General features: G+C 38.0%; 1 protein-coding gene across 2 annotated transcripts in view; it reads left to right on the top strand.

Moving 5' to 3' along the window:
• Positions 1-21,542, top strand: part of Iqch (IQ motif containing H) — a 212,340-nt gene that overhangs the window by 22,529 nt on the left and 168,269 nt on the right. For both annotated transcript variants that reach the window (XM_047540480.1, XM_047540479.1), the window contains exon 5: positions 19,448-19,564. In XM_047540480.1, the coding sequence (XP_047396436.1) occupies positions 19,448-19,564 (117 nt within the window). The remainder of the gene's footprint in view (positions 1-19,447; positions 19,565-21,542) is intronic.

Here is a 21,542-nt window from a genome sequence, read left to right as displayed (position 1 = left end):
TTCATATTTCAAATTAGAAAACATAATGAATATATAGGTCTATTCCTGTAATTTCATGTTATTGCTGTTTCAAATATGTGCATGGCACAGTTTCTACAACAAAAGAGCTTTCTTTTCAAAGCAAAATAAATAAATCAAAACATAATACCTTTAAATTTTTTGAACAAAGTCTAAAAAGGCAAGTTTCCAAGTGGCAAGAAACAAAGCTTAAGAGTTTTCTGTCTTTGCCTCTATTTGATTTCTGATCCCTCCTTGCCTGAGTTCAGATGTCTGTAGCAGAATACCACAGGTAAGGTGACTTAGACAGCATAAATCTACTTCTCATGGTTCTGGTGGCCACAAATCCAAGATTAAGGTGCTGGCAAAGCTGATGTCTGGTAAGGGCATTTCCTGATTTGCAGACAACCTTCTTATTCTTGGATATTCAGGTGGTAAGGAGAGAAAAGAAAGAGAGACAGAGACAAAAAGTGCTTTTGAATGTTTTGATAAGGGCACTAATCCCATAATGGAGGGCTTCACCCTTACACCCTAGTCACCTTCCAAAGGCCCCACCTCCTAACACCATCACCTTGGGGCTTAAGATTTCAATATATGACATTGGGGTAGACATAAATATTCAGTCCATAATACTGCCTGACTCTCTTAGCCTAATAATTGATCACCTCTTTTGGATACTGTTGTCATCACTTTGAAAATACCAACTTGTTTAACCTTCAAAACAATCCTAGAAGAAGGTGTTATTATTATCTCCATTTTATTTTAAAGAGACCAAGGTACAAGATATTAAATAAGTTGTCCAAAAGAACACAGCTAGTAAGGGTCTGAGCCAGAATTATGAACTTAGAAATTTAGGGATCTAAAGCTGGGCTCTTATGCACTGTGATACTCTTTCTTAATAATAGCTTTATTGAGATATAATTTACATATGATAAAATCCACCCTTTTAAAGTGTTTGATTCAGTGGATTTTTATATTTAACGGTACCCTTTTAGAATTACTTGTATTACCCTGTATTTTTCCTCCGTCACAGTTTGCACAGTTTATAATTAGATAGTGAGTTAAATGGTTCTTTAATGGCTGTCATCCCATTAGATTATAAGCCTTCTGAGGATAGGATCATGTCAATTTGTTTATTATTGTACTCTGCCAGGGGATTCTCAATAAATGTTTATTGAATGAACATCCTGTGGGGATGCTTTGTGCCCTTGTAAATATCGGTCCAGTTTTCTCTGCACTTAGAAAGCAGCTTGCTCCCACCTGCCTGTCTTTGTACAGGTCACATGAGGTCTGTCTGGCCACCATCTGTGGAGTACTTACCAAAGATTGTTAGAGGGATGCTGAATGATACAGATCAGGTCTCTGCTCTCATAGAGCTTATGTTCTAGAGGAGGGAGACAGACCATCAGAAAGAAAATATTTATAAAGCCTCTGCTGAAAATAAGAGAATGTTGTGATAAAGGAAGCTTAAACTTCTCATCTTCCTTATTATTAAGTAACTGCTTCCAATAAATTTTAATTTTATTTTTTGCTTAGAATCTCAGGAGAGCCATAGTTGGTTCACAAAACCAGAGATTGGAAGTTTTATTGATTTATAAGAACAATGAAATAAAGTATCTGAAATTAGGACCATTGTAGAATGTATAAATGCTATTATTGTTGAAGAAAAAAATGAATTTTGGCCAGAAATTTATTTTCCCCAGAGTTTTGAATCCTGGTAATTGATCATAGAGAGCAGGAAGTACCCACACTAATGTATATTCTTTGAATCCTGTGAGCATGGGTGAGCTTCATTTAGAAAGGCACATGCACTGCTTCCCACCTTGACTTTACCTCCAGGGCCTGGATCCCTATTGTTTTATTCCTAATATTGGTGACATCTGCTTAAAAATGCATGTTGGCTGACACAAAAGATAGCTCTAATTTTGCATTGTAAAGTCAGTGACAGACAGTGTTGCTTTGCCAGCTGTTACACATGCCTACTGCACCAACATAAAAGCTCAGATTATTAAGTAGTTGTGAAATCCAACTGGGATATTGCCACCTTTAATTGCTCACTTTCAACCTTTTAAACTAGGTAAACCCCAGTTGCTTCTGTAAACCTTCTTTCCCCAAAAGTGGATGACTGCTTTTAGAATTCCAGTTCACACCAAAAAGCTTAAATGATGAACAATTTAAGAGTCACTCAATTGTAATTAAGAATCATAAGAATTGTTTATTAAACTGCTTTTAACTATGAAAAAGAACATTTTAAACCTTTATAATTAAAGAAAAAGAAAGTTTACACTAATCTTTCACTTTCTGAAGGTTTCCTCTTTAAAAAATATGAAATATGAAATATTAGTGACAAAAATATTAGTAAGTAAAGTTGGAATAAAGTCTTATTTTCAGAATTGTAGATAAATGTGTATGAAATCTACATAGTCTGAATTTTTACTTATTAAAATACTCATTGTTTGATTTTCCTCTGAATTTATCAGTAATATAATACTGATATCTTCCACAGGTTTCTTTCATTTGCATTATCTACAGTATAAACACATGCAGATATTTATGTTGATTGGGAATGTATTTGTTTTTACTGATGCATTATATTTTCAGTTGTAAAAATAAAAGTCATCTTTTGTTCACAATGCTATATGTGAAGGCATGTTCATGTAATTTTTTTACATAAGATATATGCTATTTCAAAATCAAGAAACTTTGAGATAAACTGTGAAACATGGTGTCATATTTCTGAATTTTTTTCTATTGACACTCCTGAAAAGAGAGGGAAAGTGTGACCTTATAGTTTCCAGGGTCAAGTGTGAAGAGCCCAAAGCAAGTGAGCCATCTTTGCCATCTTATGCTTTATCATGTAAATGTATAAGAATTTTCCACTCCAAAGCTGGACAGCAAGATCATTTGAGTCCAGATTTGAAGCTAGCCTGGGCAACATAGTGAGACCTTTACTCAAAAAAACAAACAACAACAAAAAATAAAGAAAGAAAATTTTCACTCCAGTTCATTATGTAATCATTTTTGTTTCAACATAGAAGTAATGGACTTTATCCCAAAATATCTAGATAAAACTCATGCCCCTGAGAATATATCTCATGTTTACTGTGGTACCACCACCCTGCCAATGGAACCCTGATTTGAGAAGCAGAGGTTGGTACCACATCAGTTTGTTCATTTATCTAGTGTATCATGAGGCCCTTCTATGTGCATGGCACAATGGTAGGCCCCGGGACACAACTGTGTTCCTCTCCTCATGGAGATAGTGTCAGTGGAAAAGGTAAATAGACTATGATAAAATTGTGGAAAAAAATGGGAAAAGTATAGGATTCTGTTGGAACCTCTAGAAAGACCCCACCTCAGACTCAGGAGGATGTCAAAGGTCCTCTAGGTGAAAACTAGAAAACCAGAGTTAGCCAGAATTAAGGTGGGAATACTGAATGACAAGGATGGGGAGTGAGTGCCTAAGCCGAGGAGTCTACATTTATAAAAGACTGGGGACGAAAGAACCTGAATAATTTTGAGAACTGAGAGTAGTCCAGTCTGACTGAGCGTAGTATAGGAAGAGAGAACTAGAAGATGTGGTCCGTTGGACAAATGCTCTTATGAACTTGGCTTGGGTGTTTGGACTCAAGTAAAGTTAAGGGTAATGGAGACAATTAAAGGTTTTCAACAGACAAGTGACATACATTATATTTGCTTTTAAAAATATCACTTTGGCTATCATTCAGTGCAAGTAATGGAAGGATCAAAACTAATTTGGAGAAAGTTGCGATAATGTGAGCAAAAGATGATGGTCTAAGAAGAGTTGTGGTGAGGCGATGGAGCATAAGACCAACTGGAGAGAGATTCTGGAGGTAGAATCCAAAGTGTTTGAAAAGAGAGGAGAGACAGATGCCAAGGACAATGCTTAGGTTTTGGTCCTAAAGCTGGTGTATGGGTGTGTTGGCATTATTCACTAAAAATAGGAAATACAAGATGTTCTATTTCTATTTGTGCTTATTATTGCATGAAATCACGTATGTTAGGAGAAATTAGGCATTCAAACAATTAAGACAGGGCCATTGCATTGGGCATAAGTGGTTTGGGACTGAAAGTAGATGGTTCAAATAGGTAATTTGAGGAGAATTTAATAAAAGTACTATTTCCCAGGAAGAAAAGAGGGTGCTAGGAAATAAGAAACAATGTAGAATGCTTTGGACTAGCAGGGAACACCCATCCTTAGTCTTAAGAGTCAAGGGGAGATGGGCACAGTGGCACATGCCTGTAATTCCATTGGCTTAGGAGACTGAGGCAGGAGGATTGCAGATTCAAAACTAGCCTCAGCAACTTAGTGAGGCCCTAAGCAACTTAGTGAGACCCTGTCTCAAAAAAAAAAAATACATATTTTTTAAAAAGTCTGGGGATGTGACTCAGTGGTTAGGTGTCCCTGGGTTCAATCCCTGGTACAAAATAAAGAGTCCAGGGGAGGGAGTGGTGCAGTGGATGCTCTAGTATGCTTGGGTCCACCCCATCCTCCTTAGGACAGAATCACTCATCCCTCTAACTGCCCAGAGTGTTGGTGCTGATGGATCACAGCTGAGATCCTTGCAGGGCCATGCCAAAGGGAGCTGTCTAGCCCAAAGTTAGTATTCTCAGAGTACGAATGACTGGTTGATGCCTGCAGGGTACAAAACTTAGCCCCATTGTCTCAATGTGGAAAAAAAATAAGGGCTGTCTCAGCTCCAGAACTCCCTATTGGATCAACTGAGAGGAACTTGTGACTGTATCACAGTTCAACTTCTCTCACAGGTCCTACATCCCTCTCTCCTCACAGGTGTTGACCCCGAGAACACTCCCCAATAAAACTCCAGTGTGCATCTGTTTCAGAGTCTGTTTCCCATGGAACCCAAACAGAATCAAGTGGTTAGGGTTACCTGTTACAAGATGGGGAGGGGATGAGAGCGTGGCCTGATAGCATCTCTGATCTTTAAGGGACACAGCATGGAGTGGGGTGCTCCACCTGTAGGGATCTCAGTGAGAGGGAGCCAAAAGAATAAGTACCCCAACCTCAAGTTCCTCCTTCCTTCTGATCTCCTGCTCATGCTCCCCAAGGACAAATGGAAAATGTCAAGCACAGTGCATATTAGTTTTTAGAACCAATAATTTCTAAAAGACACACATGAGCAAACTGACCATATAACTTATTGTTTATATCAGGGAATTTTTAGCAAGAAAATAGGATGCTCTTAATAATTACTTTAGAACAGTAGGGTTAAACCAACATCCTGCAGCCTACTAAAACATTCGCTCATCTATTAAGTCATTTAGTTATTCAAAAAAATCAATTGTCTAGAGAAAATTAGGCACTATCCTAAAGAACTAGAGGACTTATCCTTGAGAATATTTTGAGGGACACTGACAAATAGGTGATTTCATGGGCAACGGAGACAGAAAGGAGTCCTGTTGTGATTAGAAGTAGAACTGAGAGGACTTGGTGATTGGTTTGGGATAAAAGAGAGCCAGCCCCTAGCTCTCATTGTTATCAATGATGACTCAGTAATCCAGCTTGGGGTCAGAGTGCTGGTGATACCATTAATTAAAATGGGGGACATAGGAGAAGGAGTAGTTTATGTTGGTGTGATGGTTAGAATAGGGGAATGAGATTAATTCCATTTTCAATGTTGAAGATGAGCCTCCAAAACAGAAAGCCCAATAGGCAGCTGGATATACCCATGTATAGTATGGAGTTCTGAAGAAATTTCAGAGAATTATCTCCAGATTTGTTGTGATTGACATTTAAGGGGCAGTTCAAGCTGGAGAAGATGAGATCCCTCAAGGAAAACACCAAGTGAAAATGATTAGAGTGTTCCAGTTGCAATCTCTGTTTTTATTGCATTCTAAGATACCATAAATCACGAGTCAAAATCAATTAAGAGGTTTTCAGGTTTAAAATGCATTAAATGCAGTTTTAAACCAACAATAATATTTATTTCACATGCTCCCATGTCATAAAGTTTGAGTCTAAATCTTTATTCACTAAAGTCTAAAGATTTTTCCAATTCAATTGTGGCCATTTGATATTACATATTGTATCATCATGCAGACTTTTTTATAACCCCGATTTGTGAAGCTTAATCTTTTTGCCTCTCTTGATTTGTAATGTAATTTTGAGGCATAATGAAAAATCCTGGAACTTCTTTTCATTGTCTTAATTGGTTGAACTCATAATTTCATATTTCCCTTCACTGAATTACCCTTCCCTAAAAGTTAAACGCCTTTTCTTAAAATCAGTGGAAAGCTTCTATCAGACAAATGTTATATATTTGAGGACTGCCTGAGTTTGTGGCGCTACTCTGCACAGCTTTGAAAACCCTAATCTATTCTATGAGATTCGCTCTGCTGGTTTGTGACAGATTCTGCATCTACAATAACTTTTTGTCTTAATGCTGTATCGAAATGTAATCTTTTAAAAGACATTTTAAGGCAAAATTAGAGATTCTGGTTTAATTTAAAAGTTAAGCGTGCTTAGGGTACTTTTAGGGTAATGATGGAAGGCACAGATTCTTACATGTGACTGGAATCCGAGGTGTGCAATACTGTCACAGCTTACTCCTGTGAGTAGTGACTGGCAAGTTTCTTTGGACATCAAGTATGAGAAAGACTGACTTCGGAAATGTTAAAACCTAAAAGCACATTTGTCTTTAAATATAAGAAATACAGTAAGCATCATAAGAGTCTTTAAATTTTATCTCATAGTTTCAGCGTTGAAAGCATTCTTGGAGGTTTTCTTTTGTAGTTGCTTCCACAGGTACTTTATGAGACATTGATTCAGATTGTTGAACGAATTCTGAGTGTAGATGATGTGCCACTTGCTCTGCCAGGCTCTAGGATGCGGAGGTGCTCATCACAGGTGTCATCCTTCCACCTGGAACTGAACATAGGGTCCTCCTCAGGAGCCCCTGAAAACTTTAGAGAGATATGTGGGGTATCACAGAGCTTTGGGAGCACTGTTGGCCTTTGTGAGCCGGGATGCTTAACTTTCTACAATGCAAAGGATGTTCTGCACAGGAAGAGCTCTACCTCTCTTGATAGCAATAGAATTCACCCTGGGAAATGCTGCAGAAGACAGATGTGTGGTTGTTAAGGCCAAGACCAAGTGCAGGGGATGGAACACAGTATCTCTGTGGCATTACTGTCTCTTTCTAAATAACATCGATTGCTCAGCTTGGACACCTGCTTTATTTACCAAATATAACTTAGGATGATTTTTGGCAAAAGCAAAAAGGTGAAGCTTTATTTCAAAGAAAATGATGTAGGCCCTAATAGCATTCCAAAAACTGGAAAAATAGCAAATAGCCCAATACCTGGCATGTGGTAAAATGATCAACTTTGGGTTTTATTATTATTTACCTAATTCTAGAACCTCAGAATTTGAGGGGACCTTAACAGTCACATAATTCAACCTAGTATCAACACCAGCCCAAGCCCCCTTTAGGACATTTGGGCCATAGACACACATACTCATAGTGATCGAGGAAAGATTCAGAGATAACAAGAACAAACAATAAGGAGGAGAGGAGAGAAGGAGGAAGAGTTTACAGGCCAAGAGTGTGTTTGATTTTCTTGTGTCTGGCAAGCTAAGACTGAGGCCATTTCAAAAGAGAAATTCCTGAACTGTTAAAATAAAAAGGACTACTTAGAAGCATGATACTTTGGGTATGTTTATGGACCTGGGCAAATAGACCCCTCTCATGATTTAAAAATCCCCCCCCCCAATACTAATTCCTTAAAATGGATCCCTTAACAACATCAAAAACACACTCTGTTGGGCTGGGGAGATAGTTCATTGGTAGAGTGCTTGCCTCGCAAGCACAAGGCCCTGAGTTCAATCCCCAGCACCACAAAAAAAAAAAAAAAAAAAAAAAAAAAAAACACTGTGCCATAGCATGGTGCTGCAGTATGCAACATGTGTCTCTGATTTTGTAAATTTGGATCTAATTGAGAAAGTTATTTTCAGAATTTTATCATAACTAAAGTTTTGAAGATTATTGATATTATACAGAATAAAAGATAAAAGATGGACAAAGTCAGAGCAGGCAAGAGTTTATTCACAGATCTTCCAATGTGGATTCTACTTCACTTGAAATCAGGGTGAGAAATTTTGCTAATGAGATGGTAAGCTGGATTCTACAGACTAGGATGAGGAAAGAGAATGCTTACACAGAACCAACCACTGTGGGGTTTTCCCTCATTAGAATGCAAGTTCCATAAAAATAGTGATTTGTTTTTATTTTTTTTTTGGTGGTGCTGGTGATCAAACCCTGCTCTGCCACTGAGCTACAGTATCCCCAGTCCCATAACAGTGACTTTTTATAAAATATTTTAAAGCCATATTTTTGTGGCTTTAAAAAATCCTTTGTATTATGAAAATATTCAAACATATTTCTAACCAAACACAGGGGTACCACCTGTAGTCATAGCTACCTGGAAGGCCGAGGCAGGAGGCTCACTTGAGCTCAGGAATTTAAAGCCAGTCTGGGCAACAGAGTGAGACTCCCTCCCATCTCAAAGAAAATGAAAAGAAAATCTTCCATAGACCAATAGTTTACATGCCCCCCCAAATTCACATGTTGAATCCTAATGCCTAACGTGATGGTGATTGAAGATGCGGTCTTGGGAGGTGCTTAGAACATGAATGTGGAGCCCCCATGAAAGGGATTCATGCCCCTATAAAACAGGCCCCAGAGAGCTCCCTTGCCCTCTCTCTGTGTGCAGATATAGTGGGAAAAATCACCATCTATGAACCAGGAAGTCAGTGAGTCCTTCCCAAACACCAGATCTACCAGTGCCTTGGTCCCAACCTTCATTACTATGAGAAAGAATTTGTGTTGTTTATAACGCACCCAGTCTATCGTACTTTATTGTAGCATCCTAAATAGACTAACACCAGAAATAGCATATGAATAACTACCTCTCCCACACTTAGATTTAACAATTCTTAACCTCTGCTATTTTTGCTCCGTCTATTTTTATTGAAGTGTTTTAAAGTACAGACCTAATGACATTTCACCTCTTAATGCTTTTAACATGCATCTTTAAAAATGAACTATTTTTCTGTTCTACTCACAATACCATTATCACACCTAATAAAACAAACAATAATTCTTGAATGTAATAAATTCCCACTTTATATTCAGATTACCCTGTTTATCCCCAAAATGTGTTTTACTGCTCTTTTATTTAAACCTGGGTCTGTTGAAGTTTTTCCATTGTATTTGATTATTTTATTTGTAAAGCAAAGGGGCTCTATGTAGTTTATTGCTCTACCCAGTACCTAGACTGTTCATAGCCTGGAATAGTCTCTCAATATGGCAACCAAGCTGTTAAAACTATGGGTTCATATCCTGGCTCCACCCTTTAGTAGTTACTAAACCTTTCTGTGCCTCAGTTCTTCATCTGCAAAATGGGCACAGTGATAGTACTTAACCCACAGGGCTGTTGGGAGGACAAATGAGTAAATACATGCAAATGTTTATAACAGTGCTGCATACACGGTAAATGCTAGATAGTGATAGTCGTTCGTTGTTTATTTATTGGTGAATATTGTTATGTATCTAAGGTATGCCAGGCACTATTTTACATATCAGCCAAATCTCTCTGCTCTCGTGGAGCTTATTTTTCTAGTTGGGGGGTAGCTATTAGGGAAAAAAATTTGAAAAGTGAATACATAAGTGAGAGAAAAGCTAGAGAAGGAAAGAAGAGATGGAATGGTTTAACCTGTAAGGTAGCACTTGAGCAGAAATTTGAGGAGGCAAGTCATGTGGCTATTTGGAGGAAGATCATTGCAGGCAGAGGAAATAGCATGTGCAAGGACCCCAGACTGGGAGGATGAACAAGAAGAGGAGCATGCAAGGGAGAAAGAAGTAGGAAAAGCAGGTGGGGCCAGATCTTGCCAGATCTGGACTTAGGACATTCCATGAGTGAGATGGAGAGCTATTGGGGACTTTTTACCAGAGGCCTGACCTGATCTGGTTTGCCCTTGGAAAGGGTCCCTGCGACTGCCTTGGTTGCTGAGTTGAGAGTATACTGCAGAAGGGTAATGGCAAAGGCAGGAAGATCATTTTTTTAGACCCATGCTAGCCAGTGTCGTGAAATCACATCTCATCCTCACAAAGTTTTGAGGGAGGGAATTATGATCCCCATTTTACAGATAAGGAAATCTAAGATGAGAAAGGATAGTAGTTTAAAGCTAAGAAGTGGCAGAGCTAGGATTCAAACTCAAGTCTGATTGACCCCTAATTCTGACTTTTTCTCACCACTGTAAAACATACAGAAAATTCAGCTCTCTGCCTATTTGCTGGGGGGGGAGGGGGGAAAGGCAGCAGATACATTTCTGACTGTCCACAAATGGCCCTATCTTCAGAACTTTCCTCAGATATGTTCCTCAAAACCTTCCCAAAGAAAGTTCTCAATGCAATGCTCTTGACAAAGGTAGCCTTTTCACTTTCTTATTTGTTCTAAGAAGTCACATTAAAATTTGCCGGTGCACACCTGTACTCCCAGCAGCTCAGGAGACTGAGGCAGGAGGATTGCAAGTTCAAAGCCAGCCTCAGCAACTTAGTGAAGCCCTGAGCAACTCAGCAAGACCCTGTCTCTAAATAAAAACTAAAAGTGCTGGGGATGTGATAGAGCATCCCTGGACTCAATCCCCAGTACAAATATATGTAGATACATAAAAGATATATATAGTCTCACATTATGAGACTCTATCTTATGCAGTACTGTTTGACTGTAATGTTATCATTCAGTTGGTATATACAAATACACAAAGAGGTTTATGCTTTACAGTGTGTGTAAGTTATAGCTAATGAAGCAGATGAATAAGTGTGGTATTTTGGGTTGTTCCTATTAAAAAATGGCCCATACCCATTTATAACATTTTTATGAAAGATTGAATTAGCTACATATTTTTTACACATAGCATCTTTTCCAGAAACATAAGCTACTTTCACAACTGCAAAGATTACTTGAATTTTATTACATGATATCCTGTGGTTCAGTAACAGCTCAAAGGTGGCATCCCAAACTTCTAATCCTTTTTCTCTGGCTCAGCAGATGATGCAGACTGCTGGGTGGGAAGGAGAGCCATCATTCCCTGGCTACCAACTCATGAGAGTAGTTGCATTCAGGCACGGGAGGTAATGGAGTTAGCAGTTGGCCCATGTTCCTTAAAATTAAGACAGAATATCACCTGTGACATTACCACCATTGTAAGTTGATGGGTGTTACTGCGGCACAGTGTAAGAACATAGTAAAACAGAAAATGTCTTTCATGGGGATGAAGCTCAGTGTTAGAGCCAGGCCTTGTATGCAAGGCCCTGGGTTCCATCCCAGCACTGGAAAAGAAGACTTTCATCACATGTGCATTGTTTCATTTCCACAAATGTTTTGATTTTAGTACTGCTGTGTGGTATGTGCTGGAGATACAAATCTCAGTGCCTTAGGAGCACACATTCTGTAGACAGATTCTATAGATAGTGCGGTCAATGCTATAATAGGGGTTTGAAAAACACCCTGGTTGGGTCAGCAGTGTGCCTAATGCCTGGCCTTTGTCATAATCATTAAGTGCATCATCTCTAAAATCTGTTTCAAGCACAGCAGTCTGACCCCTGCATCCTAGTCTGCCAGTTCACATAGAATATGTTCTTCTAACAGTTCTTCAACACTTTGAGGACCTCCAGTCCATTGACCTTTCATTATTTCTCTATTTATCACTTCTGTCTTGTCGTTTTCCTCCTCAGCTACATTAAATTCTAGAAATTGTTAGTCTTCTACCCAATATCCATGCCCCCTCTGTATCACGAGCAGCTCTGTGATTCTGCCCAGGGTGGCAGCATGCCATGAGGAATGTTGCCTCATTTTTGAGTCTTCCTTGCAGTGAAATGGGACCACGGGTCCCAGTTCTGTCTAGTGAGTACTGAGCAGCAGTCTACTGGGGTTTGGTTCTGGGGAATATTTTGCTTTCCTAGTAGAGGGATTGTTACACCTGGCATGACTTTGCCCCATCTTGTTTTCTCCTTTTCTTTCTGCCTTGAACACAAACATGATATTTGGATCTGCAGCAATCATTCTGCAACCATGAGGTGACAAGCAGGGACAAAGGTAACCCTGTGAGGATGGTAGAACAGAAACAGGAAGAGGATTGGGGCCCTTGAGGGTTTTTCTGAACAGCTGAAGTGATGCCAGCAGTTGTCTCCCGCTGGCATGTGAGCATAGATCCTAGTCGGGTTTTCTGTTAGCTGATGCCACATCTCTTCCAGCTGACTCAGTGGCTCAGCACTGTAAGTGCCTCTTGCAAACATCTTTCCCCCTTGTGCTTGGGATACCTTTGAGATGGCAATTTTATACTTTCTCCTTGTTCTTCAAACCTGTGACACTATTTTCTCTCCTTACTTTCAGCCAATGATCTCCCTTCCTTAGTATCCACTGGAAAAAGTGTAAATGAAATTAGATGAGATACACCTCTTTTCCTGTGTCAGAGACTGTGAGTAGCCTATCTTCCTTTGTAAAAACAACAACAAAAACAACAGAAACCTATTAGCTAGAAATATGGCTGTCTAACATAAAGACTACATTTCCCAGCTTCCCTTACCTTGGTCATAACTACATGACCAAGTAACACTGTCCCTTAGATAGTGAAATCCAATTTAGGTTTTTCTAATTAGATGCCACTATCTAAGGGGCAGTGTTAGGCGCAGTTTTCAGAAAACTTCCTTCAAACATGACTGGCTTGTAACTTTTGACCCTTTTCTTCCCCACCCTTTCTTCTGCTTGAAATGGAACTGTGATGGCTGGAACTCCAACAGCAATCTTAGACCAGGAGGAGGCCCACACATTAGGTATAGCACAATTTTGAGCTGGAAAGGGTCTTATCTCTTAGATACTTCATAGATTTCCAACCAGCACTTAGCAATCTGCCTCTGGACTTCATATGCATGAAGGACTAAATTCTGTCTTATTTAAACAATATTCTTCCCACATTCGGCCACTTATAGACAAATTAATCCTAATGTTTCCATTACTGAATCCATCAGCATTTTGTATCTAGATGTATATTCTATGTCTTCCTTCCTCTTAATGAAGAAGTGTTCCCCCATCCTATTAAGCCTAGTCCTATTAAGGCCTCAGTTTCTGCAGTTATCCCTTCTCACTAGTCTTCAATTTCTCACCCTTCAGTCACTTCTGGATATTGGCAAGACTTGCTCAGTTTCTTTACTCAGGTCTCAGTGTGATTGTCATCTGCTCAGAGAGTAACCTTCCCTTATTTTCCACCCCAATATCTTAGTGTATTCCATTTACAGCACAAATGGCAATCAGAAACTAATAACGTATCTGCTTTTCTGTTATCAACTGATTCCTTATATTCCTTCAAGAATATGCAATGCATGAGGACTGGAACTTTTTTATTGTTCCCTCCACCTAGGAGGCTCTCAATAAACATTAGAATGAATGAGTAAACGGTGAGAAGGAGTGGTGGAGTTTAAGGGAGGCCTCCCAGAAAGAAGTTGCGCTTGATCTGAGCTCAGGTGTGAGTAAGAGCACTCAGGAGACCCCGAAGAGCAGAGAAGGAGGCACTGCCAAAAGAGGGAACAGAGGTGGGGAGAGCGTGCTGTGTGTGTGGAGCCAGTGGGTCAGGCAGTTAGGAGGGAATGGCAGGAGAGGGGACTGGAAAGGAGGAAGGGGTCAGATCATGCCACCCTAAGGGAAACTATTGGAGGGTTTTAAAGGTGAGAGACATAGTCCCACCAGTGCTCAGAGGCAAGAGGTCATGCAGAGGAGGAAGAGAGACCCATTCTTCAGGCCATTCCAGTGGTCTACACAGTAATCACTGAGGGTGCAGAAAAAGTAGTGCCTGTGGGCATGAGAAGGGGATAAAGGGCCTGGTAGACAGATGGGCTGTGGAATCAAGAGTGCCTCATCTGCTAACACCCAAGAAGGGCGGTGGGGAGGGAGGAATAGAAGTTCCTTGGGCTAGAGAAAGGAGAAGGAAGGAAAAGAGGGAGGGCGGGAATAGGAAAGACAGGAGAATGAATGGGACATAACTTTCCTCTGTTCATATATGAATACCCCCAGTGAAACTCCACATCATGTACAGTCACAAGCGTGGGATCGTAATTAGAAAAAGTGGTCCTCCATGGATGCATAACATGTCAGCATACACTCTACTGTCATGTATATCTTTTGCCATTTTAAAACTGAATTAAATTAGTTGACTGTAACAACCAGTGCCTGTTTGGTGCCTGGAACAAAATAGGAGCCAAACAAATGTTAGCACTCTTCCCTTGCTTTCTTCTTATTTTCCGGTTCAGCTCCTATGGGAATCAGAAAGCAGGATGGACCCATCTACATAGGAGTCAAGTCTGAGGTTTTGTGAACCTGAAGCACTTAGGGGCAGTGAGGCTATTTAGAAGCAGTGTGGAGTTCAGAGATGCTGGAGCTGGGGAGGGCTGCTGCTTATTGATCCTTCCAGCCCTAAGCAGGAAGGAAGAAGGCAAGTCAGAGAGCATAGACTGCTAGAGCGGAAGTAATGGTAAAATAATGAATGGCTGCATTTTAATTATACATTAGCTACATTTTAATTTGCCTTAATTTTAATGATAATTTCTTAAGAAAATTCATTTTTAAATATATATAAAAACAGAAAGAAATCCATGTAACCATCCTGTAGTTTTAAGTTACCATAATTTTATCACTCTCATTTTATCTCTTGCCTCCACACTTTTCTGGGCAAAGTCTTTCTTTAAATTTTTTTTTTTATTTGGCAATGGACGTTTATTTTATTCATTTATGTGCAGTGCTGAGACTCGATCCCAGTGCCTTGCACATTAGCTAGGCAAGCGCTCTGCCACTGAGCCACACCCCAGCCCCTGGGCAAAGTCTTTTAAAGCAAATCATATCATTTCACATGGTATATTCTTTGATAAGGACTTTTAATATTTTTTTATTATCTCATTTTTGTTTTGAGATGGGGGTCTCACTAAGTTGCTAAGGCCGGTCTTTTGAACTCAAAATCCTCCTGCCTCAGCCTCCTGAGTAGCTGAAGATTATAGGTGTACAACTTGATAAGGATTTTTTAAAAAACACAACTCTTATCACATCTAACAAATTTTGCAATTCATCAGTATTCTATAATTCCCAATCCATGTTCAGTCTAATTGTCTAAAATTGTCTTTCTACTGTTATCTCTTTGAATAAAGATGCAAACAACATCCACACATTGCAATTCTATCTCATTTTAATCTATGACAGTTTCTGTCATCTAAAAAATGCCATTTATTTGCTGAAGAAACCAGATCACTTGTCATATAGGTTTTCCCTACAGTTTGGATATGACCACCTGCAATCTCATAGTGCCATTTTATGTGTTCCTCTGTCCCTAGCATTTCTTGTAAACTGGTAGTTTTATCAAGAAACTTGATCAGTTTCAGGTTCCATCTTATTTTTGGTAGGAATACTTCATAGGTGGTGCCATGTATTTTATAGTCTATAGGGAGGTAATTTCTTTTTTCTCTTTTAATGTTATTAAGGTTGATCCATGAGTTCAGGTATTCTCAGCTTGTTCTATCCTTCATAAAACTTTCCACAATCTTTCACTCAGTGATATTAACCACCACTGATGTTCACCTAAATACATTATTTCATTAGGGATTGCAAAGTAGTGATCTTTTAATTCCCTCATTCCTTTAGCTTCCAAGAAGAACTTTTTCTCAGCAAGTCTTTCATGAATGTGTAAAACAGGTTTTCAGGAAAAGTTGAGTAAATGCTTATTCCTTCTTTCACCTATCCTTTTCCAGACTTACTTATTGATTTTATCACTAGTGTTTTGAGAGAGAGGGAAACATGAAGAACTCATGGATTTTTATACACAGGAAGTGTTTCAATCCATTGCAATCATTATTTTGTGGCCAATAGGAACCCCTTTCAAGTGGGCTTCTGAATAGGACTTTATAATCTACAATTAAGATGCTCAACTAGACATTGGAACTTCACAAGTAGCCCTGTTAGGATTGGTATTATTACCAAATTTCGCAAATGAGAAATCTATAGCATAGGGCTCCAACCAGGGCTTGGTGATGTCTGTTGTTTGTTCCATTGTAGATGATGATGGTTGAGAGGATGGGTGTTAAAGGAGGTTGAATACTTTTCAGACTCGTCTTCTTTCTAGCTTTGAGAGTCAATGGCGATGTCTTTGACAGTGGGGATATGATATTAAGCAATATCCACTTTAGAAGACATTACTCGTGGCAAACACTGTTGAGAATAACATTATGCCGCTAATACGGTAACTTGGTAAATAGCCTCTCTCAACTTTGTTTGTGAAGCATTTCAATTTTGATTACTCTGTGTGGGAGCTCCTGCTCAGATGTGTGTCGTTTTATGGTCTGCCCATGTCTGGGGAGCTGGCATTACATGCTGCCTAGTGTTTTTAATTCAAAAGTTCTTCTAAAAGAAACCTTAGCCTCTTATATTCCAACCCTAGCTTTAATAGCATAAGCTATTTCCTTCTTATATAGCTTTGTGGGCATAGTAATAAAATAAATACCACAAAGTCACTGATGAGATGAAATTGCGCTCCCTGCCTCTGTGCAGCCATGTAGGTAAAACAGTAATTGGCTCTGATAATAACTTCTGTTCTTACAAACCAAAGTCTAAATGAGAGTCACATTTGATATATCTGCTTGTAATTACTATCAAAAGAAGAGAATACAAAGTTTAGATTGTTTAGTGACTCAAGATAGATTAAATAAATCTCTGTCTTTTCTTGACCAATTTAAGAAAAATTTCTGAAATTATTTCTGATATTTATCTTACTATTGGTAAAAAATGATCATCTTCCAAAGCATGCTTTTCTGCTTAATGGAATGATTAATTTTGTTTTTTTTAAAGTCTTTGTTTTTCTTGAAAAAAACTTATGACTGGATCTGATAATGCAACATATGCTTGTAAGTATTTTCTTATACAGCCCTCTAGATGGTTCATAAAACCAAGTTAAGTTTTGTATTTGGTAGTGATTTTCAGCAATGCTTTTAACATGTTTATATTATCAAAATGTATATTCCATTAATATAGTTTAAAGAAATATTAAATCATGTGTGCTACATATTATTATTTTGGTACACAATGCTTTGGTGCTAAAATAGCAAATGTTAGAATATTAATGATTTTAAAAGACCTTTCCCATCGCTTTAAGCCAACAGTAAAGATTTACTATTACAACCTATCCTTCCTGATGGATTTCTATCTACATACTGATTTACTTTAAAAAATACCTGTGTCCAATGCCACAAACATGTAAAAATGGGTAGAAAAACAACTGAATTTGTATGCCACTTTTAACAATGACTCTGTGTTTGATCATTTCTTCCCTTTACTAGTCCTATAGCCACACTAAGTTGATGGAGCATAATAAAACTAAGAAAACTGCTCTGGTCCACTGAGCCAATGATCCCAGAATTAAAAAGTTCTAACAAAGCTTAGACATGATAGATGAAGCTATTACCATCAACTGTATCCAGAATACACATTTTAAAAACACCCTAATTACAGAAACCACATCCAGTCAATATAATACATATTAGCAATTTCCCAATCCTCGGTAGAATGGAAATTATTCTGAAAGTTTAATTAAGAAGGGAAAAATTATGTTCAGGTATTAATTTCAATAAAAGAGGCATTTGGCTTCCATGCAAAAACCCAGAGTGGTGCTGTGAGTGTGGGTTAGCCACAGAAGGAAAACCATTTATAATTAGCCACTACATTACCTTTGTCACCACCTATATCTCAAGGAGAAAGTTACAGGACATGCCTTGTTTGCAACCTGTGTCTCTGCATGGGTTAAATAAAACAGGGCAGTTAGTTGGAGATTTGGTTCTCAGAACACAATTTAAACAATAAAGGGAAGCTTTGGAGCATGTGTTAAGAAATAGCTTATCTAGACAGCATACATTCCAAAGATATTTTTGTAGCCTTCCTCTCCACTTTGACCTTAGGCAGTTTATGAATGCTTACCATCAAAGAAATATCTGGATCATGAACTAATCCGTCTGGTTCCTATAACTATTCCAACATTGCATCAGATCACCCTCAGAGCTGAGATTCTTCCTTGCTTGCTCCTGGGATTGAACTCAGGGCCTCATGCATGCCAGGCAAGTGCTCTACCACTGAGCTACAAATCCAGAACTAAGATACTTAATTGAACCAAAATCAGTTTTTTAAGTGTCTCACTTAAAAATCCAACTTCCTTTAAAGGAAAGAAAGACAGAAAGAAAGAAAGAAGGAAAGAAAGTCACAAAGGCCACATATCATATGATTCTGTTTATATGAAATGCCCAGAACTGATACATCAATAGAGACAGAAAATGAATTAGTGGTTGGTTGGGGCATGGGGAGGGGAAATGGAGCGATTGCCAATGGGTAGGAGGTCTCATGCTAGGGTGATGAAAATGTTCTGGAATTAGGGATTGGTGATGCTTGCACAATTTTGTGAATAAGTTAAAAACCACTGCATTATGCATTTTAAGGAAGTATTTATAATATGTGAATTATGTCACAATAAAAAGAATCACAAAAGATTTCAGAAATCGTTGGCAATATATTCCCTAAGCGTAACCAAATCATCTTTTAGCCTCAAATCACAGAATGCCAAAGCTAACCAGTAATTCAGTAGACCAAATCCAACAGCCACATTTTGCAAATAAAAAAACTGACTTCCAGTGAGGCACAGGGTAGAACTGGAACCTGAGTCTGACCACACCTTTCCAGTACCTCTCCCACCACCACTCTGCTGCCCAGTTTTGGGTTTTTTTTCTTAAGCATCTCAGCAGTAAACTGATCAGAATGGGAATGGGTAGTTTGAGCAAGATGCTTTTATTTTAATTTTTTTTAAAGAAAGCACAAATTATTCTTATAGATAGCAAAATCTCTGTGAAGGAATAGATAAATTGGTTCTGGTAAATTTATTAGGTCTACACTGAGATCTACCTATAAGTGACCCTAGAGGAAACTGGCCACATTAACAGACCAAGGGAGCCCTCTACCTGTGTATTTGTAGTATAGATTTCAGTGACAAAATTCTTGACCTGGAAAGCTAAAAATAAATCTGAGATCAGGTATTTTTGTCCTTTGTCCACTTTGGTTGATTTCTAGCATTATTTTTAAGAAAATGAATGGTGTTTGAGGATATATTTGTGTGATTAATAGGCTACCTGGAGGAAAATCTGCAGAAAGTTCCTTTTCTGTGAATAAAAGAGACCAATGAGCAGTCTAAATAAAGAATCCAAATATATTTTTCCAGTGAGAATTGCACTAAAATAATTATTTTCAAAGAACTTTGTATTCTTCTGAGGATATAAAATGTTAGTAAGCATTTTTGTTCATCTGGCATGAAAGTTTCATTGTTTCTTTGTTTCAGCAAAAGATAGGGTTGAATGTAAAAATCTTGCAGGATCCTGAAAACATCCACCACAGAGCTGCTGTAAATGCGAACTATGGAATCAGTTTGCCATATATTAATCAGAAAAAAGCACATGTAAGTAATGAGTTTTTTAACAAACTCTTCATTTTTTAAGGATTGAAAGTCATTTATCAGTGGTGTAAGATGCAATGTTGATCTTGAATGAAATTGTGATTCTTTTGTCCTTGGCATTTTTTTGGAGATGAAATGGAGTGACTTTCATTCCATCTATAATTAGTAATGATTAAGGAAATCTAAACCTATTAGAAAAGATCCATTTGTAAGTAACTCATTCAAATTTCTCTATTTTATTTGATATGCTTAAATAATCTAGTACCATAATTTTAACTAGGAGGAATAATTTAACAACAAAAAAAATAGAGGAATTTTCAATATTTGATACCATGGATAATTGGTTTACCATGAGAAAAATAAAAATATAACAGCATAGTATCCATTTCAAATAGTGGTTTCTCATATAATATACAAAAATTTAGTGTATTATTCTAAATCTGAAGCAAGCAGGCATTAATCCTTTATGTCAGCAGAATTGTGAGATGGGAAAATAATCCAATGTGGATTCACAGGAAGGACTCTCAGAGCTGTGCCTATTTTTGCCATTGCTGCTAAAGTGGCCCAAAGCAAGGACTGCACTCTTCCTGTGTTGTGGGTTTTCTTAGGAAAATTAAGAGTGGTGCTTCATTTTTAACGGGGAAATCATTTATTTTGAGATAATTTCTAACCCTAAAAATAATTACTGAGATGAAATCTATACATTTCTATACATTTTAAACCTTTCACTTCTCTCAAAAGTTCTGAAATGTATACCTTGGTAGAATTAAAACTAAAAACAAGATTAATTTTAAGATGACATTGCAAAGCCATTTCTAACTAGCATAATTGTCTCTGAGATTAATCTTCCAAATTTCTTTCATAGACATCCAGCTGCCTGCTTTATTCATGTAACCCAGAAATATATGTTCAGTCTCTTTATATGTGCTTTATGTTATTCAAACAGGTTTGGTTTAAGAGCACTTTATCATAGAAATGCTTTTATAGCCTAAGAAATAACCAGAAAGTTAGATATTTTTATTCCTGCTGAAACTTTATTTAAAATGTCACTGTGAATAATATGAAAGCGTTTTTATCTACTTCCCATGAGCCCCAAAGCCCTTGAAATAAAAATATGGTTTCTCTGGCTGTAGAGACAGAGCAGATTTCTCTTTTGTTGTTGTTGGTTTTCCTCTTCAATCTAGAATTAATATTGGCTTAGCTGGTGGAGCGCTGAGGCTGTGTAGCCTGAGGCAACTGCTGTATTTCATGCAAACTTTTTCTGATGAGTACTGAAGTTTTTAAAGGCATATCTCTAAATATAGTGAAGATTATGCTTCACCTTATGACTCTGAGTGGAGATTCAGACTTAAACAGGAAATTCAAAATTATATCCAAAATTTGGGGGCAGAATCTTAATGATTCATCTTTTTTTAAAATAATTTCTAAGTTGATAAATATCGGGGATATTGTGTCCGTGTATTCTGAACAAAGAGGAAGTGAAAAGGCACTTTGCCTTGTTGATCGATGATATTGTATATTCACTGACTATACTGAAGATCCCTTATTCAGAAAATTCAACTCCATAAAAATGGACACCAGAGCATTTTTAGATGGGAAATATGTTTTGCTTGAACTATTAGCCTTTCCATCAAAGTAGTTACCCTATAGTTTGATGTTGATATAGATATATGATGGCACTGGCAGAAAGACAGTATTTTTGCTCTGAATTTACAAAACAGTATCATTGTTCAAAAAGGTCCTTTGAGAGAAGCATTTGGATATTTGGTTTTAAACAATCATGTAAAGCATTTGGGGGTTAACACAGTGGCAATTTACCTCTTATCAAAATGTTTTTAGAAGTACTTACCCAAACAGAAGCAGTGTGTCCAGCATTGTGATGTATAGTTAATTAGAAAAGCAGCATCGAGGCTAATCGCTTTTTAGAACTACTCTGAGCACTCAAAGGGGCTTATTATTTGGCTGCCAAGGGCCATGTGTT

This window comes from Sciurus carolinensis, chromosome 2 (assembly GCF_902686445.1).
Source record: "Sciurus carolinensis chromosome 2, mSciCar1.2, whole genome shotgun sequence".
Lineage (NCBI taxonomy): Eukaryota > Metazoa > Chordata > Mammalia > Rodentia > Sciuridae > Sciurus > Sciurus carolinensis.
The sequence above is the reverse complement of the archived record's forward strand: the minus strand, read 5'-3'. Positions and strand labels throughout refer to the sequence as shown.